This window comes from Hippocampus guttulatus, chromosome 19 (genome assembly GCF_054856545.1).
Source record: "Hippocampus guttulatus isolate MCC_2025c chromosome 19, RoL_Hgut_1.0, whole genome shotgun sequence".
In the NCBI taxonomy this organism is placed as follows: Eukaryota; Metazoa; Chordata; class Actinopteri; order Syngnathiformes; family Syngnathidae; genus Hippocampus; species Hippocampus guttulatus.
The window spans coordinates 4,641,299-4,664,498 of NC_141279.1; the positions used below are offsets into that span (position 1 = coordinate 4,641,299).

General features: G+C 45.9%; 1 protein-coding gene and 7 long non-coding RNA genes across 25 annotated transcripts; 3 read left to right on the forward strand and 5 right to left on the reverse strand.

Annotated features, from left to right (window-relative positions):
* The first annotated feature begins 9 nt into the window (after positions 1-9).
* Positions 10-943, forward strand: LOC147189653 (uncharacterized). The gene is made up of 2 exons (XR_015104018.1): positions 10-677; positions 812-943. It is a non-coding gene; the product is annotated as an uncharacterized LOC147189653 (long non-coding RNA).
* Positions 944-949: 6 nt separating this feature from the next.
* Positions 950-7,104, reverse strand: LOC147189654 (uncharacterized). 4 transcript variants are annotated; one of them, XR_015104010.1, is made up of 6 exons: positions 6,982-7,066; positions 5,901-5,980; positions 5,720-5,802; positions 4,231-4,331; positions 3,934-4,109; positions 950-3,634 (listed from the first exon to the last, which is right to left on the reverse strand). It is a non-coding gene; the product is annotated as an uncharacterized LOC147189654 (long non-coding RNA). The 4 variants fall into 4 exon arrangements; XR_015104009.1 differs by having other exon boundaries at positions 950-3,637; XR_015104012.1 differs by having other exon boundaries at positions 950-3,637; positions 3,934-3,992; positions 6,982-7,063.
* Positions 2,307-4,365, forward strand: LOC147189655 (uncharacterized). Of its 2 annotated transcripts, XR_015104001.1 has the most exons (6): positions 2,307-2,417; positions 2,599-2,620; positions 2,705-3,889; positions 3,952-3,998; positions 4,086-4,145; positions 4,221-4,365. It is a non-coding gene; the product is annotated as an uncharacterized LOC147189655 (long non-coding RNA). The 2 variants fall into 2 exon arrangements; XR_015104000.1 differs by having other exon boundaries at positions 2,309-2,417; positions 2,599-3,889.
* A 22-nt stretch (positions 7,105-7,126) lies between the features above and the next one.
* Positions 7,127-13,784, forward strand: LOC147189656 (uncharacterized). 7 transcript variants are annotated; one of them, XR_015104003.1, is made up of 7 exons: positions 7,127-7,195; positions 7,656-7,778; positions 8,760-8,839; positions 8,938-9,020; positions 10,380-10,480; positions 10,602-10,776; positions 11,073-13,784. It is a non-coding gene; the product is annotated as an uncharacterized LOC147189656 (long non-coding RNA). The 7 variants fall into 7 exon arrangements; XR_015104007.1 differs by having other exon boundaries at positions 7,149-7,319; positions 10,380-10,505; XR_015104002.1 differs by having other exon boundaries at positions 7,149-7,319.
* LOC147189657 (uncharacterized) lies at positions 10,346-12,543 on the reverse strand. Of its 8 annotated transcripts, XM_086138269.1 has the most exons (10): positions 12,337-12,543; positions 12,133-12,154; positions 12,009-12,048; positions 11,907-11,948; positions 11,770-11,838; positions 11,037-11,700; positions 10,821-10,952; positions 10,712-10,758; positions 10,566-10,625; positions 10,346-10,490 (listed from the first exon to the last, which is right to left on the reverse strand). In XM_086138269.1, exons 1-5 carry the CDS (start codon positions 12,541-12,543, stop codon positions 11,820-11,822), a joined length of 330 nt encoding a protein of 109 aa, XP_085994395.1. In that variant the 3' UTR covers positions 10,346-10,490; positions 10,566-10,625; positions 10,712-10,758; positions 10,821-10,952; positions 11,037-11,700; positions 11,770-11,819. The 8 variants fall into 8 exon arrangements, 2 of the variants coding, with proteins under 2 accessions (XP_085994395.1, XP_085994394.1); XR_015103989.1 differs by lacking the exon at positions 12,009-12,048 and having other exon boundaries at positions 12,337-12,445; XR_015103987.1 differs by having other exon boundaries at positions 11,037-11,325; positions 11,635-11,700; positions 11,907-12,154; positions 12,337-12,427.
* A 6-nt stretch (positions 13,785-13,790) lies between the features above and the next one.
* On the reverse strand, positions 13,791-14,926 carry LOC147189658 (uncharacterized). Its single transcript, XR_015104020.1, has 2 exons — positions 14,829-14,926; positions 13,791-13,922 (listed from the first exon to the last, which is right to left on the reverse strand). It is a non-coding gene; the product is annotated as an uncharacterized LOC147189658 (long non-coding RNA).
* A 2,256-nt stretch (positions 14,927-17,182) lies between these two features.
* Positions 17,183-19,873, reverse strand: LOC147189659 (uncharacterized). Its single transcript, XR_015097451.1, has 9 exons — positions 19,862-19,873; positions 19,174-19,299; positions 18,971-18,992; positions 18,847-18,886; positions 18,729-18,770; positions 17,800-18,660; positions 17,544-17,592; positions 17,387-17,446; positions 17,183-17,308 (listed from the first exon to the last, which is right to left on the reverse strand). It is a non-coding gene; the product is annotated as an uncharacterized LOC147189659 (long non-coding RNA).
* Positions 19,874-20,377: 504 nt separating this feature from the next.
* LOC147189660 (uncharacterized) lies at positions 20,378-22,351 on the reverse strand. Its single transcript, XR_015104019.1, has 2 exons — positions 22,056-22,351; positions 20,378-20,632 (listed from the first exon to the last, which is right to left on the reverse strand). It is a non-coding gene; the product is annotated as an uncharacterized LOC147189660 (long non-coding RNA).
* Positions 22,352-23,200: the final 849 nt, after the last annotated feature.

A 23,200-nucleotide genomic window follows, 5' to 3' on the forward strand; every position in this document is an offset into this window, starting at 1 on the left:
CCTCCCGACGAGGATACCCAGAGAGTTGTATTTTTGGTGGGACGACACTTGTAAAGTTGAGGGCCACTTCAGTCGCAGGTTTGTCGTTCCTATTGTGCACCAGTGGACGGCGCCCTTACGTTTCGTGAATACTTTTTGTTGTTTGGTTTGTTTTGTAGCGTAAACACTTTCGACGACGGGCGCGAGCCTCCCCGCGAGTTTGCGGTCGAATTTTACAATGATTCTTCCTGCTGTTAGCTGACATTGGGAAATCGGGTTGATTGTTTCCTCTTGCCAGTGGCGAGCCCTCTGCTGGAGTTTGAGACTGAAATGTTTGTGAGACTGTCCGGCTGTGACGGGCTGCTCCTGGTGGTGCAGGGGCTGGGAATTGGCCGCATTGTGCTGCTACATGCGGGTGTACTCGGAGCAAGGAGGCTACGACACGACCAGCGAGGCTACGACATGACCAGCTCCGAACAGCTTACCTCCCCTCCAGCAGCTCAACACCACAACGACATTTTGAGTATATTCAGAAAAAGATAGCCTGCGGTCATTTTATACAATACATCAGCGCTTTCATAACAGCTGTCATCAAGCGGTTGGCAGAATTTTGGCAAATGATCCTGTGCCGGACGGTCAGGACGTCGCCACCCGCCCGCCGACATAGAAGCCTCCTGTTGACTCATTGTCGTCGTTGGGTAAACTGTTTTGAAAGTGGTGGAAGCGTTATTGATTGGAATATATTCCGCAAGACAATGAGAGGTGTATCGGGGCCCTCAGAAAGTCATCTGAAACGAAGTTTGATTTCACCGTGATCCTTTGGGTGTTGCAGGTACTTCAGTCCCGTTGGGACCAGCAGTGACCACCCCGCAACCATCCAGACGAGACTTGCGTCTCGACTGTTCCAGCGGAGTTGCCCTTGTCAACAAAGCTTGAAACAATGAATAAAGTTGTCTTACACGTTTGGAAGTGTGCGGATGGATGTTTTATTTGCACTTTATTCACGATCACCAACAATGCAAAATGATCTCTTTGTGATAATCGTCTTCAATCAAAAACGAAGTTGGCTTTGTAAATCTCAGGATGGCATGATGAAGGCATGCGGTGGTTGAGAATACTGGCGGGGTCCATGGTGAGGTTTGAGTGCCTCACGTTGCCTCAAGGCAAGGCAAAGCCCATCTCATAAGTGACCACTCCACGAGAGACGCCAACGGTCTGGCCAAAAGTTAATTCTTGTGATCAACCCCCTGTGATTACAAATTTTAAAAAAAACGAAATTGCCGTTCCCGAATGGCCTCATGGTCAAAGTCAGTGCGTGGAACTACGTTCTGCTCCGTTTATAAATTTAGCAAGAATCGAACCCGGGTTTCCCGTCACGTCGTCCAAGGGCGAAGTTCGGACCAGAAGCAGATACTCCACGAGATGCATCCGCTCATCGCTCCAAATGAGGTCATGTGCCTATCATTGGATATATATTTTTTTGAAAATTTCGTGGCAGAATGGCCTAATGGTAAAAGAGGACACGTAGTCGTCAGGCGACTCGGGTTCGAGCCCCACTGTCTGCTACATTTATTAATTGAGCAAGAATCGAATCTGGCTTCCCGGGGGCCACGTCAGGTCTTTATCCATTCGACCACGCGGATGGCTTTGGTCAGAATTTGGTTGGTCGTATTTAGATGATCTTACAAATACTTAAACGGTTCAGTAGCTCATGATAATAGTTATATAAGTAAAAGTGAACAGTAGTACTGTCAGTCTATAGCCTAATGGTATACGACAGGGAGTCCCGACAGGTAACCTCAGGTTCAAAACCCGGTGTTCGCCCTAGGTAAATGCGCCCCCCCCCCCCCACATTCACCTTCTTTCTTACTATACATGTAAAAGCGGCTGAGGTAATTGTCCATCAATGGCCCAATGGTATATGAATGGTAGTCCCACCTGGTAAACTCGGGTTCGAGATCCGGTATTGGCGCTATGCACATAGATTTATTTCCCTCCCTTCACACTCTCCTGCTTTTATTAATATATATGGAAAAGCGGGTGGTGTACTCGCAGGACACGGCCTAATGGTATACGAATGCGAGTCCCCACTGGTGAACGCAGGTTCGAGACCCGGTGTTGGCGCTATGCGCATAGTTTTATTTCCCTCCCTTCACGTTCTCCTTCTCTCTTACATGTAAAAGCGGTTGGCGTACCTGCCAGACAATGACCCAATGGTATACGAATGCGAGTCCCGACCGGTGAACGCAAGTTCGAGCCGTGTCTTTTATCACTCTTTTAATTTTTTCTTCTTCCCGGAAGTGACGTCATCACCGGATACCTATTTAAACGGCGACAAGGAGGCAATCATTCTTTCTCGCTTTCGACAGCCTCCGCTCAGCCACACGCTGCTCCTGCTCCGCACGCCTGTCCACAAGATCACGCAGAACCCCAACAAGGTGACTTTTTACTCTTTCATAGCCTCTTAAAACACTCACATTTCCTCACTTTGAATGGAAAGCAGCACGTTCAACGTGCTCGCACCTGGCAAACATGCAAAGCAACAATGTTTGCTCGAGCATTGCAATTAACGTCTCCTGCCACCTTGCAACAAACGTTTTTTTTTCTCCAACTTCCTAGGAAAGCTACGTTCACCGAGGAGGTAAGTAGACAAAACTCATTTCTTAATTCACAATTAAACCTAATATGCATGTGTGCATACTAATTCTGCCATTTCTGTTCACAGGTACAAATCTTCAAATCGCGTCTAAAATGGGACACTTGCTGTGCGTTCCAATGTGCAATTTGAAGCAAGCCCAACTAATTTGTCTCTTTTCTATCCACGGGCTTTGCATCTTCTACAAAATGGACAAATTGACTGCTACAAGGTGAAACTGCCGCATTTAAATATCGGACTAAATCCCAAATGTGTCTATTCTCATTTCTGTCTCCGCAGGCGCACCTCGACAGAATGACCCTTAAAATGGCCGCCATCCTGTGACGTTTGGGTCTTCCAAATATCGGGGTGCCCAGCCACACGCTTGGAAGGTTTGAATATTTAAGAGTCAAGAGCTAACGTTACCGTGTCTTTCAGGCCACCGTGCTTTCGAAGAGGCGTCCAGCTCTGCTCTTCACAAGTGAAGCCAACTCTTTTATACATGTGCGAGTACTCGTAATTACTTGAGCACAGGTGTCAAATCCAGAAATTTGAAAAAAAGTTTGGTTTAACCACAGGCCCTCCTACTCTACCAGCTTGAGTAGGCGCACCTGTGGCTAAAATCAAACGGTGGCGGGGCTCTTTTCTGGCTCTCTCGCACACCGACAAAAGATCAGATTCGGTGTCTGGCTTCCGCCGACCTTGCTGATGATCTGATCATTTGAATCGGGTGTTGCACCAGGGGGGAAACGGGCGGGAGAGTGACCCCAAGACATTTACTCAGCATTGCGTTTGTCCCGCTTTCATCCACCAGGTGGTGCTGAAGAACCAGAGAACACGTTGTGAAGTCGAGTCGTCCTCGAGGTTTGGGCCTGTCGCAAAATTCCAATCAAAGTCCTGGAACTGTTGGTTGGAGGCGGCACGATCCACCTGATGTCAGGTGACTGAAGCTACACCCAAAAAGCACGGCACATTTTCTTTCCTTCTGCATGCAGTGCAGCTTCCAGTCGCACCCTCCGCCTGCTGGGCAAAGAGATGAATGTGACAAGCTTGTAGCAGGTCCTCACTGCTGCCTCCATTTTCAACGTTGCCGTTCAAAGGTACGAAAAAGGAGTTGACGGGTCTCGTTTGTGACATTAGCAGGTTTGACCACCTTGGATGAGTCACTGGACCAGGAGCAGCTTGGCCCGTTGGTGCTGGACCAAGTGTTGCAGCAAAAGGTTCCAGTGAATCAATTGGTTGAAAAATGAAGAGCTCGTGCGGCAGCAGCTTCGGGTAAAATGGAACTGCATTTTGGTTCGTAATTGGTGTCTACTCACCTGTACTTGGTCATCCAGATGAAGCCGGAGGAGTCTGAGGCGAAATGTGACTGAGCCATCTGCTGGTAAGAAGGCTCATTTCACTTCAACAAGCATGTTCTCGGCAGAGTTGAAGACTACTTTTTTTTTTTTTTTTTTAATCCCCTCTTCAGGCAGCAGTGAACATGATTGGCTTCCTGCACAAAAGACCCAACAACTTGTCTCTCTCGCTGGTAAGTTTCATGCCGAAAACATCTTTGTCTGCACAAGACATTGACTTGCGTGTAACTCACTGTTTTTCCTCTTAGATCAACGCACCTGTCCGACGTTCTTCTCACGAGCGGACGACTTCGCCACCCAGCGACAAGCAGACTGCCATCCAACTTGCAACTTTTTCCTCTGCTTTGTGATTGTCTGTTCTGCAAAAGAAATAAAGCTTGATTACAAAGAACACTTCAACTCAACTTCATTCCTAAACACATCACAAAAATATAACTTTAAAAAAAAATGTTTTAATTCTTTTTCAAAAATTCTTTTTTTCAAATTTTTTTCTAAAATTTTTTTTCTGGATTTTTTTTTTTCCAGGGATTTTTTTTCTGGGGCAGAAATTTTGAGGAAAGTGGGTGGCATAGCTGGAATGGCGGCTCATGATTGGCTGATGGCCGTGGAAGTGGGTGGGGCATGGCAATAACATGCTGTGATTGGTGGAAACGAGGGTGCGGTTATGCAAATGAGACGCGCTCTGATTGGCTGGGGAGTTATGGGGCGTGGATATGCAAATTTGTAGCAATCTGATTGGTCGAATATTGGAAAGTGAGTGTGTTTATGCAAATCAGAGCATGCTGATTGGCTATGCAAATTTATGCAAATGAGGGCCACGTCGTGATTGGTGGATGCCAAATTGGGTGTGGTTTGGGCCAGCTTTGCAGAAAACTTTCTAAGTCCCACTTGAGTTTTGAGGTGAGAGCTGCACTTCGGTCACACCAGACAGCCTTTACACTGTTCCCGTCGGTTGGTTTCACATGACCCAAAAGCTCAATTCTTGGAGTTTCGAGTCATGTGGAGACCAACGTAACAAGTAGTGGTACACTTGTGGCCATACGAGTGACTGATGCGCAACCCTCTCCTCAAGACTTAAGTCTTTGAGAAGTCTTCCGCTGCAGTGACCACTCAGCATGAAAGGCTTTGAGTGAGTTGAGGATGGACTTAGTCATGGAAGGCAAAGACTCGAATTCAAGTACAACAATTTATTACACAGAAAGGCAAACGGGACAATGTGAAGGCATTTTACCAGTCAATGTTTGCATGGGCCAGTTCAAGTTGCACACACACAAACATTGACGACAGGCCCGAGGTGGGAGCAGCTTAAGTCTTGCATGTGCTTGACCAGCTCATGTGTGATGTCACATCTCATGACACACCAAGGGGGACATGAGCACGTCCGACTTCTCTCACTCAGACAAAAACTAAGTGCCGGGTCCTCCACAACAACATGATCACACTCTTCTGGTCGAGTTTCTAAATGACATTGAAGTGGGCCAAGTTAGTCATATGTATGTAGATATTATATATATGCATACATAGACACATTTTTAAACTAACTTGGTCCACCTCAAGGTTTAAGAACATATTCCAGAAGTGCTTGATGATGTTCGGGTTGTCAATGTGTAGCTGACAATGTTGTGCAGTACACGAAGCATAAGTTTAAGTTGAATGAGAGACAGGCGGGCGCACTCACCTCCACCTTGTGGTGCAACGTGACATCAGACATCAGCTCTTCAAGCACACCACACAGCTCAGTACTCACACGTGTCCAAACCCAGGTTGGCGTCCCTTCCGCATGTCCTCAGAGTCTGGCGGCTGCGCATTTGGCCCAGGAATCTGACTAATCTGGTCAAGCAGAAAAAAAAAGTGGAAAGTCACGCACTTTAGTCTATTAAAAAGTTGTTTCTTTTTGAGTCATTATTCGTAAAGTGGCAGACTTTTACTTTGAATACGTCCATTTCCAAACGTGCCGCCACTCGCAATGCATCCGTTTGAGCAATCCACTCGTGGCTCACTCCCACACCTAAAGTACAATGAGCAACCTCCCTTCAATCGACTGCTCAACTCTTGAAAAGACTCAATATCGTTCAACCAACCACAAAAGAAAAGCATTTGCGATATGCCTACTTTGTTGCATCGAAGTCGGGAAACACAATTCGGCTGTAGTTTGTTTCCCTCGAGCTTATTTAGCCTTGACACTGAGAACCTTCACATTGTGCTGCTCCCTCATCATCTTCTACGGCGTCGCAGCAGCGGACCAACGGGAGAAAAAGTACATCTTCGTGTCAAAGCAAAACAAGCTCGAGGGAAACAATTTACGGTCGTGTTTTGTTTCCAGAGTTGTGTTAAATCAACAAATTATTAAAAGTTCGTTTTGCTTTAATCAATTTCCAAGTTTGAAACGAAATCGGAGGTCGAGGTCGTTCCCGTGAATTGGAGACAGCAACACTGCTGTCTAGCGGACGAAGATAGGATCTCAAAATCATGAGAAATGAACACGGCACATCGAAAAAAAACCCCACTTGAAAATCGTGAATGGATTTGAGGACCCCAAAACACGTGTGAAAATTACGAGCATATCTGTGGATATTATCAACACACATTCTTTGAAATTTAGGATTTAGTTTTTGAAAATCACAAATGTATTTTGAAAAACAAGTCAACAAAGTCACGGATGCATTTGCGTGAATGGTTTTGGAACAAATCTGTCCCCTGAAACTAAGCCATCACACTTCCACTGTTCGTCAGCAGCTTTGGTCTGGAAAACATACACAATAGAATTCAAGTCAAACGCTCTTATCGATTGCCTTTTGATCGATTGTCAGCTGAGGTCTACTTGTCGGCGGCGTGCTCGCCCGCTGCACCCTTTGCTGACGTTGTTTTTTACGATAACTTCCAGTGACATAGTGAGTCACAACAACTAAATTAGAGGAGCAACGTGTCTTAGTGACGCTCCCAAATTGTCTACAGCTATACACTCAGAGATTAACGGCAAAGTCAGTTTAAAATGTTAAAATTACTCACTGAGAACAAGGCTTGTGGACAGCGGAAAAACTTGCTTGTTGAACCGGATGTGCTACCGTTCTTGTGCTTGTTGTTGTTCTTCTTCTTGGTAAATAGGATCTCCTAGGTCCATATCTCCCCCTACTGTCCGGGAAACCACAAAGGCGTTGCTTTTGCCCAGAACGGTGCTCGTCGACTCGAATGCTTTCATTTCCGGAATACAACTCTGAACACAGTAATGCCACTTTTCTGTGCCGTTATTTTGACATAAAATGATTTGGTATGTTATAAGGATTTTTTGCTCTTTATAAGGATTGTTTTGGTAGTTTATACAGGTTGGCGCTCCGAAAAGTTGACAGGTATGAAAACTACAAAAGAAACTGAACATAAACACATAAACACAACCGCCGAGCTTCCCTTGCAGTATTTGAGCAATCGCCTCTGCCAAAGATTTATATTTTTTCGGTGGGACTGTACTTGTAAAGTTGAGAGCCACTTCAGTTGAACATTTGTCATTCCAATTGGGCACCAGTAGACGGGGCCCTCCACCTTTCGTCCAGACCTTTTTATGGTCCTCTGGACGAGTTGCAACTGGGAAAGTCAATTCCTTTTATGTTTTTGCCGACCTGGCTCCGACTGTGAATTAGATTCAGATTGCTTGCCAATACCAAACGCCTTTGTGGTTTCCCGGACAGTAGGGGGAGATATGGACCTAGGAGATCCTATTTACCAAGAAGAAGAACAACAACAAGCACAAGAACGGTAGCACATCCGGTTCAACAAGCAAGTTTTTCCGCTGTCCACAAGCCTTGTTCTCAGTGAGTAATTTTAACATTTTAAACTGACTTTGCCGTTAATCTCTGAGTGTATAGCTGTAGACAATTTGGGAGCGTCACTAAGACACGTTGTGACTCACTATGTCACTGGAAGTTATCGTAAAAAACAACGTCAGCAAAGGGTGCAGCGGGCGAGCACGCCGCCGACAAGTAGACCTCAGCTGACAATCGATCAAAAGGCAATCGATAAGAGCGTTTGACTTGAATTCTATTGTGTATGTTTTCCAGACCACAGCTGCTGACGAACAGTGGAAGTGTGATGGCTTAGTTTCAGGGGACAGATTTGTTCCAAAACCATTCACGCAAATGCATCCGTGACTTTGTTGATTTGTTTTTCGAAATACATTTGTGATTTTCAAAAACTAAATCCTAAATTTCAAAGAATGTGTGTTGATAATATCCACAGATATGCTTGTAATTTTCACACGTGTTTTGGGGTCCTCAAATCCATTCACGATTTTCAAGAGTTTTTTTTTTTCTATGTGCCGTGTTCATTTCTCATGATTTTGAGATCCTATCTTCGTCCGCTAGACAGCAGTGTTGCTGTCTCCAATTCACGGGAACGACCTCGACCTCCGATTTCGTTTCAAACTTGGAAATTGATTAAAGCAAAACGAACTTTTAATAATTTGTTGATTTAACACAACTCTGGAAACAAAACACGACCGTAAATTGTTTCCCTCGAGCTTGTTTTGCTTTGACACGAAGATGTACTTTTTCTCCCGTTGGTCCGCTGCTGCGACGCCGTAGAAGATGATGAGGGAGCAGCACAATGTGAAGGTTCTCAGTGTCAAGGCTAAATAAGCTCGAGGGAAACAAACTACAGCCGAATTGTGTTTCCCGACTTCGATGCAACAAAGTAGGCATATCGCAAATGCTTTTCTTTTGTGGTTGGTTGAACGATATTGAGTCTTTTCAAGAGTTGAGCAGTCGATTGAAGGGAGGTTGCTCATTGTACTTTAGGTGTGGGAGTGAGCCACGAGTGGATTGCTCAAACGGATGCATTGCGAGTGGCGGCACGTTTGGAAATGGACGTATTCAAAGTAAAAGTCTGCCACTTTACGAATAATGACTCAAAAAGAAACAACTTTTTAATAGACTAAAGTGCGTGACTTTCCACTTTTTTTTTCTGCTTGACCAGATTAGTCAGATTCCTGGGCCAAATGCGCAGCCGCCAGACTCTGAGGACATGCGGAAGGGACGCCAACCTGGGTTTGGACACGTGTGAGTACTGAGCTGTGTGGTGTGCTTGAAGAGCTGATGTCTGATGTCACGTTGCACCACAAGGTGGAGGTGAGTGCGCCCGCCTGTCTCTCATTCAACTTAAACTTATGCTTCGTGTACTGCACAACATTGTCAGCTACACATTGACAACCCGAACATCATCAAGCACTTCTGGAATATGTTTTTAAACCTTGAGGTGGACCAAGTTAGTTTAAAAATGTGTCTATGTATGCATATATATAATATCTACATACATATGACTAACTTGGCCCACTTCAATGTCATTTAGAAACTCGACCAGAAGAGTGTGATCATGTTGTTGTGGAGGACCCGGCACTTAGTTTTTGTCTGAGTGAGAGAAGTCGGACGTGCTCATGTCCCCCTTGGTGTGTCATGAGATGTGACATCACACATGAGCTGGTCAAGCACATGCAAGACTTAAGCTGCTCCCACCTCGGGCCTGTCGTCAATGTTTGTGTGTGTGCAACTTGAACTGGCCCATGCAAACATTGACTGGTAAAATGCCTTCACATTGTCCCGTTTGCCTTTCTGTGTAATAAATTGTTGTACTTGAATTCGAGTCTTTGCCTTCCATGACTAAGTCCATCCTCAACTCACTCAAAGCCTTTCATGCTGAGTGGTCACTGCAGCGGAAGACTTCTCAAAGACTTAAGTCTTGAGGAGAGGGTTGCGCATCAGTCACTCGTATGGCCACAAGTGTACCACTACTTGTTACGTTGGTCTCCACATGACTCGAAACTCCAAGAATTGAGCTTTTGGGTCATGTGAAACCAACCGACGGGAACAGTGTAAAGGCTGTCTGGTGTGACCGAAGTGCAGCTCTCACCTCAAAACTCAAGTGGGACTTAGAAAGTTTTCTGCAAAGCTGGCCCAAACCACACCCAATTTGGCATCCACCAATCACGACGTGGCCCTCATTTGCATAAATTTGCATAGCCAATCAGCATGCTCTGATTTGCATAAACACACTCACTTTCCAATATTCGACCAATCAGATTGCTACAAATTTGCATATCCACGCCCCATAACTCCCCAGCCAATCAGAGCGCGTCTCATTTGCATAACCGCACCCTCGTTTCCACCAATCACAGCATGTTATTGCCATGCCCCACCCACTTCCACGGCCATCAGCCAATCATGAGCCGCCATTCCAGCTATGCCACCCACTTTCCTCAAAATTTCTGCCCCAGAAAAAAAATCCCTGGAAAAAAAAAATTTGAAAAAAAGAATTTTTGAAAAAGAATTAAAACTTTTTTTTAAAGTTATATTTTTGTGATGTGTTTAGGAATGAAGTTGAGTTGAAGTGTTCTTTGTAATCAAGCTTTATTTCTTTTGCAGAACAGACAATCACAAAGCAGAGGAAAAAGTTGCAAGTTGGATGGCAGTCTGCTTGTCGCTGGGTGGCGAAGTGGTCCGCTCGTGAGAAGAACGTCGGACAGGTGCGTTGATCTAAGAGGAAAAACAGTGAGTTACACGCAAGTCAATGTCTTGTGCAGACAAAGATGTTTTCGGCATGAAACTTACCAGCGAGAGAGACAAGTTGTTGGGTCTTTTGTGCAGGAAGCCAATCATGTTCACTGCTGCCTGAAGAGGGGATTAAAAAAAAAAAAAAAAAGTAGTCTTCAACTCTGCCGAGAACATGCTTGTTGAAGTGAAATGAGCCTTCTTACCAGCAGATGGCTCAGTCACATTTCGCCTCAGACTCCTCCGGCTTCATCTGGATGACCAAGTACAGGTGAGTAGACACCAATTACGAACCAAAATGCAGTTCCATTTTACCCGAAGCTGCTGCCGCACGAGCTCTTCATTTTTCAACCAATTGATTCACTGGAACCTTTTGCTGCAACACTTGGTCCAGCACCAACGGGCCAAGCTGCTCCTGGTCCAGTGACTCATCCAAGGTGGTCAAACCTTCTAATGTCACAAACGAGACCCGTCAACTCCTTTTTCGTACCTTTGAACGGCAACGTTGAAAATGGAGGCAGCAGTGAGGACCTGCTACAAGCTTGTCACATTCATCTCTTTGCCCAGCAGGCGGAGGGTGCGACTGGAAGCTGCACTGCATGCAGAAGGAAAGAAAATGTGCCGTGCTTTTTGGGTGTAGCTTCAGTCACCTGACAGCGTGCATGACATCAGGTGGATCGTGACGCCACGTTTCCCCGAGGGCCTGCACCAGTGCCGCCTCCAACCAACAGTTCCAGGACTTTGATTGGAATTTTGCGACAGGCCCAAACCTCGAGGACGACTTGACTTCACAACGTGTTCTCTGGTTCTTCAGCACCACCTGGTGGATGAAAGCGGGACAAACGCAATGCTGAGTAAATGTCTTGGGGTCACTCTCCCGCCCGTTTCCCCCCTGGTGCAACACCCGATTCAAATGATCAGATCATCAGCAAGGTCGGCGGAAGCCAGACACCGAATCTGATCTTTTGTCGGTGTGCGAGAGAGCCAGAAAAGAGCCCCGCCACCGTTTGATTTTAGCCACAGGTGCGCCTACTCAAGCTGGTCGAGTAGGAGGGCCTGTGGTTAAACCAAACCTTTTTCAAATTTCTGGATTTGACACCTGTGCTCAAGTAATTACGAGTACTCGCACATGTATAAAAGAGTTGGCTTCACTTGTGAAGAGCAGAGCTGGACGCCTCTCCGAAAGCACGGTGGCCTGAAAGACACGGTAACGTTAGCTCTTGACTCTTAAATATTCAAACCTTCCAAGCGTGTGGCTGGGCACCCCGATATTTGGAAGACCCAAACGTCACAGGATGGCGGCCATTTTAAGGGTCATTCTGTCGAGGTGCGCCTGCGGAGACAGAAATGAGAATAGACACATTTGGGATTTAGTCCGATATTTAAATGCGGCAGTTTCACCTTGTAGCAGTCAATTTGTCCATTTTGTAGAAGATGCAAAGCCTGTGGATAGAAAAGAGACAAATTAGTTGGGCTTGCTTCAAATTGCACATTGGAACGCACAGCAAGTGTCCCATTTTAGACGCGATTTGAAGATTTGTACCTGTGAACAGAAATGGCAGAATTAGTATGCACACATGCATATTAGGTTTAATTGTGAATTAAGAAATGAGTTTTGTCTACTTACCTCCTCGGTGAACGTAGCTTTCCTAGGAAGTTGGAGGGAAAAAAAACGTTTGTTGCAAGGTCGCAGGAGACGTTAATTGCAATGCTCGAGCAAACATTGTTGCTTTGCATGTTTGCCAGGTGCGAGCACGTTGAACGTGATGCTTTCCATTCAAAGTGAGGAAATGTGAGTGTTTTAAGAGGCTATGAAAGAGTAAAAAGTCACCTTGTTGGGGTTCTGCGTGATCTTGTGGACAGGCGTGCGGCTGAGCGGAGGCTGTCGAAAGCGAGAAAGAATGATTGCCTCGTTGTCGCCGTTTAAATAGGTATCCGGTGATGACGTCACTTCCGGGAAGAAGAAAAAATTAAAAGAGTGATAAAAGACACGGCTCGAACTTGCGTTCACCGGTCGGGACTCGCATTCGTATACCATTGGGTCATTGTCTGGCAGGTACGCCAACCGCTTTTACATGTATAGTAAGAGAGAAGGAGAACGTGGAGGGAAATAAAACTATGCGCATAGCGCCAACACCGGGTCTCGAACCTGCGTTCACCAGTGGGGACCCGCATTCGTATACCATTAGGCCGTGTCCTGCGAGTACACCACCCGCTTTTCCATATATATTAATAAAAGCAGGAGAGTGTGAAGGGAGGGAAATAAATCTATGTGCATAGCGCCAATACCGGATCTCGAACCCGAGTTTACCAGGTGGGACTACCATTCATATACCATTGGGCCATTGATGGACAATTACCTCAGCCGCTTTTACATGTATAGTAAGAAAGAAGGTGAATGGGGGAGGGGGGCGCATTTACCTAGGGCAAACACCGGGTTTTGAACCTGAGGTTACCTGTCGGGACTCCCTGTCGTATACCATTAGGCTATAGACTGACAGTACTATTGTTCACTTTTACTTATATAACTATTATCATGAGCTACTGAACCGTTTAAGTATTTGTAAGATCATCTAAATACGACCAACCAAATTCTGACCAAAGCCATCCGCGTGGTCGAATGGATAAAGACCTGACGTGGCCCCCGGGAAGCCAGATTCGATTCTTGCTCAATTAATAAATGTAGCAGACAGTGGGGCTCGAACCCGAGTCGCCTGACGACTACGTGTCCTCTTTTACCATTAGGCCATTCTGCCACGAAATTTTCAAAAAAATATATATCCAATGATAGGCACATGACCTCATTTGGAGCGATGAGCGGATGCATCTCGTGGAGTATCTGCTTCTGGTCCGAACTTCGCCCTTGGACGACGTGACGGGAAACCCGGGTTCGATTCTTGCTAAATTTATAAACGGAGCAGAACGTAGTTCCACGCACTGACTTTGACCATGAGGCCATTCGGGAACGGCAATTTCGTTTTTTTTAAAATTTGTAATCACAGGGGGTTGATCACAAGAATTAACTTTTGGCCAGACCGTTGGCGTCTCTCGTGGAGTGGTCACTTATGAGATGGGCTTTGCCTTGCCTTGAGGCAACGTGAGGCACTCAAACCTCACCATGGACCCCGCCAGTATTCTCAACCACCGCATGCCTTCATCATGCCATCCTGAGATTTACAAAGCCAACTTCGTTTTTGATTGAAGACGATTATCACAAAGAGATCATTTTGCATTGTTGGTGATCGTGAATAAAGTGCAAATAAAACATCCATCCGCACACTTCCAAACGTGTAAGACAACTTTATTCATTGTTTCAAGCTTTGTTGACAAGGGCAACTCCGCTGGAACAGTCGAGACGCAAGTCTCGTCTGGATGGTTGCGGGGTGGTCACTGCTGGTCCCAACGGGACTGAAGTACCTGCAACACCCAAAGGATCACGGTGAAATCAAACTTCGTTTCAGATGACTTTCTGAGGGCCCCGATACACCTCTCATTGTCTTGCGGAATATATTCCAATCAATAACGCTTCCACCACTTTCAAAACAGTTTACCCAACGACGACAATGAGTCAACAGGAGGCTTCTGTGTCGGCGGGCGGGTGGCGACGTCCTGACCGTCCGGCACAGGATCATTTGCCAAAATTCTGCCAACCGCTTGATGACAGCTGTTATGAAAGCGCTGATGTATTGTATAAAATGACCGCAGGCTATCTTTTTCTGAATATACTCAAAATGTCGTTGTGGTGTTGAGCTGCTGGAGGGGAGGTAAGCTGTTCGGAGCTGGTCATGTCGTAGCCTCGCTGGTCGTGTCGTAGCCTCCTTGCTCCGAGTACACCCGCATGTAGCAGCACAATGCGGCCAATTCCCAGCCCCTGCACCACCAGGAGCAGCCCGTCACAGCCGGACAGTCTCACAAACATTTCAGTCTCAAACTCCAGCAGAGGGCTCGCCACTGGCAAGAGGAAACAATCAACCCGATTTCCCAATGTCAGCTAACAGCAGGAAGAATCATTGTAAAATTCGACCGCAAACTCGCGGGGAGGCTCGCGCCCGTCGTCGAAAGTGTTTACGCTACAAAACAAACCAAACAACAAAAAGTATTCACGAAACGTAAGGGCGCCGTCCACTGGTGCACAATAGGAACGACAAACCTGCGACTGAAGTGGCCCTCAACTTTACAAGTGTCGTCCCACCAAAAATACAACTCTCTGGGTATCTTTGTCGGGAGGGGGGCGGGGGGGGGGGGGTTAATATATCGGTCTTTGTTGTTCTGTTTATGTTCCTCTGGACGAGTCGTAACTGGAAGGGGGTGGGGGGTAAATACCTTTTGTGGTTTTGCATTCTTGACCAATACGGTGAATTTGATTCCGAGTCTGATTTATTGCCAAATGCCCTTGTGGCTTCCTGGACAGCAGAGGGCGATATGGACCATGGAGATCCAATCTACCAAGAATAAGAACAGGGACAATAACAAGAAGCGTACCACATCCGGTTCAGCGATCAAGTTTTTCCGCGGACAACAAGCCGGACTCACAGTGAGTAGTTTTAACCTTTTAACGAACTATATGCAAATGTATTGATGCAGACAATTTCGGAGCATCATGACCACACGTCGCTCCTCTAATTTGTTGATTGTTAGTAAGTCATGGAAGTTATCGTAAAAACACCACTACGGTGGCCAGTTCACAAATGAAGGCAGATTTGTCTGCAAACTATTCCCACAAATGCATCCGTGACTTTTTTGCAATTGTTTTTCGATATCGATTTGTGGTTTTCATAAAATAAATACTCAATTACATAAAATACGTGTTGATAATGTCCACAAATATACTCGTCATTTTCACAGGTGTTTTCGGGTCCCCAAATCCATTCAGGATTTTCACGTGTTTCTCTATGTGGTGTGAGCATTTCTCATGAATTTGAGATCCCGTTTTCGTCCGCGAGGAGGAGGCAGTGTTGCTGTCTCCAATTTACGGGAACTTTAGTGGACGGTTGAACGACGTTGAGTCTTTTCAATAGTTGAGCAGTTGATTGAAAGGAGGTTGCTCAATGTACATGAGGTGTGGAGAGACAGCCGCGAGCGGGCAGATTTGGAAATGGACGTGTTAGAAGTGAAGGTCTGCCACTTATCCTGTGAAGAATTACACAAATCAGAACAAAAACCGACAAAAAAAATATTTGTGGGTGGGGGGGAACAGAAGAGTATGACTTCCCACTTTTGTTTTTCTTTCTGCCTGACTAGATCGAAGAGTCGACTGGGCCAAAGGTGCAGCCGACAGACTCGGAGGACATGCTGAAGTGAGCCCAACCTGCATTTGAACACATGTGAGTATTGAGCCTTCTTGTGTGCTTGGAGAGCTGATGTCTGATGTCACGTCGCACCACAAGGTGGAGGTGAGTACGCCCGCCTGTCTCTCATTCAACTTAAACTTATGCTTCGTGTACTGCACAACAGTGTCAGCTACACATTGACAACCCGAACATCATCAAGCACTTCTGGAATATGTTCTTAAACCTTGAGGTGGACCAAGTTAGTTTAAAAATGTGTCTATGTATGCATATATATAATATCTACATACATATGACTAACTTGGCCCACTTCAATGTCATTTAGAAACTCGACCAGAAGAGTGTGATCATGTTGTTGTGCAGGACCCCGGCACTTAGTTTTTGTCTGAGTGAGAGAAGTCGGACGTGCTCATGTCCCCCTTGGTGTGTCATGAGATGTGACATCACACATGAGCTGGTCAAGCACATGCAAGACTTAAGCTGCTCCCACCTCGGGCCTGTCGTCAATGTTTGTGTGTGTGCAACTTGAACTGGCCCATGCAAACATTGACTGGTAAAATGCTTTCACATTGTCCCGTTTGCCTTTCTGTGTAATAAATTGTTGAACTTGAATTCGAGTCTTTGCCTTCCATGACTAAGTCCATCCTCAACTCACTCAAAGCCTTTCATGCTGAGTGGTCACTGCAGCGGAAGACTTCTCAAAGACTTAAGTCTTGAGGAGAGAGTTGCGCATCAGTCACTCGTATGGCCACAAGTGTACCACTACTTGTTACGTTGGTCTCCACATGACTCGAAACTCCAAGAATTGAGCTTTTGGGTCATGTGAAACCGACGGGAACAGTGTAAAGGCTGTCTGGTGTGACCGAAGTGCAGCTCTCACCTCAAAACTCAAGTGGGACTTAGAAAGTTTTCTGCAAAGCTGGCCCAAACCACACCCAATTTTGGCATCCACCAATCACGACGTGGCCCTCATTTGCATAAATTTGCATAGCCAATCAGAATGCTCTGATTTGCATAAACACGCTCACTTTCCAATATTCGACCAATCATATTGCTACAAATTTGCATATCCACGCCCCATAACTCCCCAGCCAATCAGAGCGCGTCTCATTTGCATAACCGCGCCCTCGTTTCCACCAATCACAGCATGTTATTGCCATGCTCCACCCAGCTCCACGGCCATCAGCCAATCATGAGCCGCCATTCCAGCTATGCCACACCCACTTTCCTCAAAATTTCTGCCCCGGAAAAAAAATCCCTGGAAAAAAAAAAATCCAGAAAAAAAATTTTAGAAAAAAATTGAAAAAAAGAATTTTTGAAAAAGAATTAAAACATTTTTTTTAAGTTATATTTTTGTGATGTGTTTAGGAATGAAGTTGAGAGTTGAAGTGTTCTTTGTAATCAAGCTTTATTTCTTTTGCAGAACAGACAATCACAAAGCAGAGGAAAAAGTTGCAAGTTGGATGGCAGTCTGCTTGTCGGCTCGTGAGAAGAACGTCAGACAGGTGCGTTGATCTAAGAGGAAAAACATCAGTGAGTTACACGCAAGTCAATGTCTTGTGCAGACAAAGATGTTTTCGGCATGAAACTTACCAGCGAGAGAGACAAGTTGTTGGGTCTTTTGTGCAGGAAGCCAATCATGTTCACTGCTGCCTGAAGAGGGGATTTAAAAAAAAAAAAAAAAAAAAAAAAAAAGTAGTCTTCAACTCTGCCGAGAACATGCTTGTTGAAGTGAAATGAGCCTTCTTACCAGCAGATGGCTCAGAGTCACATTTCGCCTCAGACTCCTCCAGCTTCATCTGGATGACAAAGTACAGGTGAGTCGACACCAATTACGAACCAAAATGCAGTTCCATTTTACCCGAAGCTGCTGCCGCACGAGCTCTTCATTTTTCAACCAATTGAGTCACTGGAACCTTTTGCTGCAACACTTGGTCCAGTGACTCATCCAAGGTGGTCAAACCTGCCAATGTCACAAACGAGACCCGTCAACTCCTTTTTCGTACCTTTGAACGGCAACGTTGAAAATGGAGGCAGCAGTGAGGACCTGCTACAAGCTTGTCACATTTGTCTCTTTGCCCAGCAGGCGGAGGGTCTGACTGGAAGCTGCACTGCATGCAGAAGGAAAGAAAAAGCATGTGCCGTGCTTTTTGGGTGTAGCTTCAGTCACCTGACAGCGTGCATGACATCAGGTGGATCGTGACGCCACGTTTCCCGAGGGCCTGCACCAGTGCCGCCTCCAACCAACAGTTCCAGGACTTTGATTGGAATTTTGCGACAGGCCCAAACCTCGAGGACGACTCGACTTCACAACGTGTTATCTGGTTCTTCAGCACCACCTGGTGGATGAAAGCGGGACAAACGCAATGCCGAGTAAATGTCTTGGGGTCACTCTCCCGCCCGTTTCCCCCCCTGGTGCAACACCCGATTCAAATGATCAGATCATCAGCAAGGTCGGCGGAAGCCAGACACCGAATCTGATCTTTTGTCGGTGTGCGAGAGAGCCAGAAAAGAGCCCCGCCACCGTTTGATTTTAGCCACAGGTGCACCTACTCAACCAGCTCACCGGAGCTGGTTGAGTAGGAGGGCCTGTGGTTAAACCAAACTTTTTTTCAAATTTCTGGATTTGACACCTGTGCTCAAGTAATTACGAGTACTCGCACATGTATAAAAGAGTTGGCTTCACTTGTGAAGAGCAGAGCTGGACGCCTCTTCGAAAGCACGGTGGCCTGAAAGACACGGTAACGTTAGTTCTTGACTCTTAAATATTCAAACCTTCCAAGCGTGTGGCTGGGCACCCCGATATTTGGAAGACCCAAACGTCACAGAATGGCGGCCATTTTAAGGGTCATTCTGTCGAGGTGCGCCTGCGGAGACAGAAATGAGAATAGACACATTTGGGATTTAGTCCGATATTTAAATGCGGCAGTTTCACCTTGTAGCAGTCAATTGGTCCATTTTGTAGAAGATGCAAAGCCTGTGGATAGAAAAGAGACAAATTAGTTGGGCTTGCTCCAAATGGTTCACAATTCAAATTGCACATTGGAACGCACAGCAAGTGTCCCATTTTAGACGCGATTTGGAGATTTGTGCCTGTGAACAGAAATGGCACAATTAGTATGCACACTTGCATATTAGGTTTAATTGTGAATTAAGAAATGAGTTTTGTCTACTTACCTCCTCTGTGAACGTAGCTTTCCTAGGAAGTTGGAGAAAGAAAAGCGTTTGTTGCAAGGTGGCAGGAGACGTTAATTGCAATGCTCGAGCAAACATTTTTGCTTTGCATGTTTGCCAGGTGCGAGCACGTTGAACGTGCTGCTTTCCATTCAAAGTGAGGAAATGTGAGTGTTTTAAGAGGCTATGAAAGAGTAAAAAGTCACCTTGTTGGGGTTCTGCGTGATCTTGTGGACAGGCGTGCGGAGCAGGAGCAGCGTGTGGCTGAGCGGAGGCTGTCGAAAGAGAGAAAGAATGATTACCTCGTTGTCGCCGTTTAAATAGGTTTCCGGCTATGACGTCACTTCCGGGATATGAAAAAAATAATTAGCGAAGACCCGGGCTCGAACCGGAGCTGACCAGTGGGGACGCGCATTCGTACATCATTTGGCCATTGTCTTACAGGTACATAAACGGCTTTTACAATTATAATAAGAAAGAAGAATGTGAAGAAACTGCAAAAAGCTAATAACGGGTCTCGAACCTGAGTCCAGTCGTCGGGACTCGCATTCTTATATCATTGGGCCATTGTATGACAGTTACATCGAACGCTTTTATATGTCTATCAAGAAAGCAGAAGAATGTGAAGGGGAAATAAAAGTGTACATAAGGCCAAGACCTAGGCTCGAACTTGAGTTCATCAGGCGGGACTCCCGGTCGTATACCATTGGGCTATAGACTGACAGTGGCAAGCTTTGCTTTTACAAGTTTATAAGAGAAACGGTGAATGTGAAGGTACAGAAAAAATCTGAGTGTTTAGTGCCAACACCCAGATTCGAACTTGAGCTCATCAGGCGGGAATCACAGTCGTTTACCACTTGGCTATAGACTGACAGTGGGATTTGTTGATTTTACCTCTCTAATCATTGTTACCAGATACTGAACCGTTTTAAGTGTAAGATCATCTAAATACGACCAACCAAATTGCAACCACAGCTATCTGGGTGGTCGAATGGACAAAGACATGACATGGCCTCCGGGTAACCCGGGTTCGATTCTTGCTCTATTTATAAATGTAGCAGACAGTAGGGCTCGAACCCGGGTCGTCTGGCTACTATGCGTCGTCTTTTACCATTAGGCCATTCTGGCGCGAAAATTCCGAAAAATATATTTAATCATAGGACAAAACCGACACGTGAGCTTAGGAGATGGTTGGCATCTCTCGTGGAGTGAGTTGGTGAGTGGCCTCTTGTGTTCCAAACTTCGGCCCTCAACTTCGTGACGGCACTCGAACCTAACCCGTAAGCCCTCAACCTCACCAGTTTCTCCCCTCCGCTCCCTTCATAATGCCATCCTGAGATCAGGAGAGGGAGTTTGCAAAGCCAACTTGCTTTGAAATTGAAGACGAGCATCACAAAGAGATAGACAGTGTCGTTTTGTTACTTTGCTTTATTGGTGATCGTGAATAAAGTGCTTGAATAAAACACACGTTTCTTGTCTGCTTCAGTCACAAATAAAACATTCGTAAACACACACTTCCAAACATGGAAGCCAATTTTGTTCATTGTTTCAAGATGCTTTGTTGAGAAGGGCAACTCCGTTGGAATAGCTGAGACCCACGTCTCGTCGGGGTGGTTTTGGTCTGTGCTGGTCCAAACGGGTCCGGAGGCTGAAGAACCTGCAACACTAAAGGAATCACGGTGAAATCAAACTTCATTTCATATTGGGCAGAAAACTTTCTGCAGGGCCCAAATCACCCCCACCCCCCTCCAAGTATTCGCTGTCTTCGGGAATACAGTATACGCCAATCAATACGCCCCCCCCCCCAACCACCGCCTCCGAAGCAAAGTTGACCGAACGACGAAAATCAATACACCACCACCACTTCAAAAACAAACTTTACCCAACGACGACAATGCGTTAACAGGAGGCTTGTGTGTCGGCGGGTGGGGGGCGACGTCCTGACCGTCCGGCACAGGATAATTTGCCAAAATTCTGTCAACCGCTTGATGACAACTGTTATGAAAGCGCTGATGTATTGTATAAAATGACCGCAGGCTATCTTTTTCTGAATATAATCAAAATGTCGTTGTGGTGTTGAGCTGCTGGAGGGGAGGTAAGCTGTTCGGAGCTGGTCATGTCGTAGCCTCGCTGGTCGTGTCGTAGCCTCCTTGCTCCGAGTACACCCGCATGAACTGCAGCAGAATGCGGTCAATTCCCAGCCCCTGCGCCACCAGCAGCAGCCCGTCACAGCCGGACAGTCTCACAAACATTTCAGTCTCAAACTCCAGCAGAGGGCTCGCCATTGGCAAGAGGAAACAATCAACCCGATTTCGATTTTACAATGTCAGCTAACAGCAGTAAGAATCATTGTAAAATTCGATCACGAACTCGCAAGAGGCTCGCGTCCGTCGTCGACGGTGTTGACGGTTCAAAACAAATAAAACAACAACACAACAAAAGGTCTGAACGAAAAGTAAGCGCGCCGTCTACTGGTGTCCAATAGGAATGACAAACCTTCGACTGAAGTGGCGCTCAACTTTACAAGAACAGTCCCACCGAAAAAATACAACGGTGAAATCATGCTTCGTTTTATATTGGGAAGGAAACTTTCTATTGGGCCCCAATAACCCCGCCCCCCTCAAAGTATTCACTGTCTTCGGGAATATGTGCCAATCATTAAGTGCTCAAAAATGTATACGTGGTTTGAGGAAACCTTTCAACGAAGCCTCCGTCTCGACTGTGGTCTTCTGATGAAGCAGTCCTCATTCCACAATGTGCGAGCAAACGTCTTGTGAACACATTTTGATGTTTTGCCAGGTTATTCCTTCTTATTGGATGGTGTGAGCAATAATGCAAAATGGCACAAAACGATACATCAAGATTCATTACAAAATTCGACCGCAGGCTCGGGCCCGTCGTCGACGGTGTTGACGCTTAAAAACAAACAAAACAATACAACAAAAGATGTGAACGGAACGTCAGGGCCCCGTCTACTGGTGCCCAATAGGAATGACGCACCATCGATTGAAGTGGTTCTCATCTTTTCAAGAACAGTCGCAGCGAAAAAGTACAACTCGCTGGGTACCTTTATCAAGTGCTGTCTCACCATGTTGGTCTTTTTTGTTGCGTTAATGATCCTCTGGACGACTTGGAACTGGGAAAGTCAATTCCTTTTGTGTTTTCGCATGCTTGACTCATCCTGTGAATTCGATTCAGATTGCTTGCCAACACCAAACGCCTTTGTGGTTTCCCGGACAGTAGGGGGCGATATCGACTAAGGAGATCCAATCTACCAAGAGGAAGAATAAGAACAAGCACAAGAACGGTAGCACATTCGGTTCAACGAGCAAGTATTTCCGCTGTCCACATGCTATGCTCTTTGTGAGTAATTTTAACATTTTAAACTGATTTTTTGACATTTATCTGTGAATGTGTTTATGTCGACAATTTTGGAGCACACTTACTATACGTTGCTCCTCTAATTTGTTTACTATTACCATTTAACACAACTCGAGAGGAGTTTGTTTCCCTCGAGCTTGTTTTGCTTCGACGAGGAGACGTCCCTTTTCTCCCGTTGGTCCGCTCCTGCGGCGCCGTAGAAGATGATGAGGGAGCAGCACAATGCGAAGGTTCTCCGTGTCAAGGTAAAACAAGCTCTCACTCAACTTAAACTTCTGCTTCGTGTCCTGCACAAAAGTGTCAACTGCACAAAGACAACCCGAGCATCATCAAGCCCTCGTGGAATATGTTTTTAAACCTTGAGGTGGACCAAGTTCGTTTAAAGATGTGTCTATGTATGCATATATGTAATATCTACATACATATGACTAACTTGGCCAACTTCAATCTCATTTAAAAACTTGACCAGACGAGTGTGATCATGTTGTTGTGGAGGACACGGCACTCAGTTTTTGTCAGAGTGAGAGAAGTCGGACGTGCTCATGCCCCCCTTGGTGTGTCATGAGATGTCAGTGACCTCACGCATGAGCTGGTCAAGCACATGGCCTGACGTCAGTGTTTGTGTGCGTGCAACTTGAACAGGCCCACACAAACATTGACTGGCGAAATGCTTTCACAATGTCATGTTGGCTTTTCTGTCCAATAAATTGTGTGAACAACTTGAGTTTGAGTCTTTGTCTTTTATGACTAAATCCATCCTCCACTCTCTCGAAGCCTTTCATGCCTCATGATCACTCCAACGGAAGACTTTTCAAAGACTGAGGTCTTGAGGTGAGAGTGGCGCATCAGTCA

Coding starts and splice junctions, on each gene's coding strand:
- LOC147189657 (XM_086138269.1), bottom strand. CDS start 12,543: ATGGTATACGAATGCGAGTCCCGACCGGTGAACGCAAGTTCGAGCCGT. Junction 12,049..12,132: donor AAGCTACGTTCACCGAGGAG/GTAAGTAGACAA, acceptor TTCTGTTCACAG/GTACAAATCTTCAAATCGCG. Junction 11,949..12,008: donor TCTAAAATGGGACACTTGCT/GTGCGTTCCAAT, acceptor TTCTATCCACAG/GCTTTGCATCTTCTACAAAA.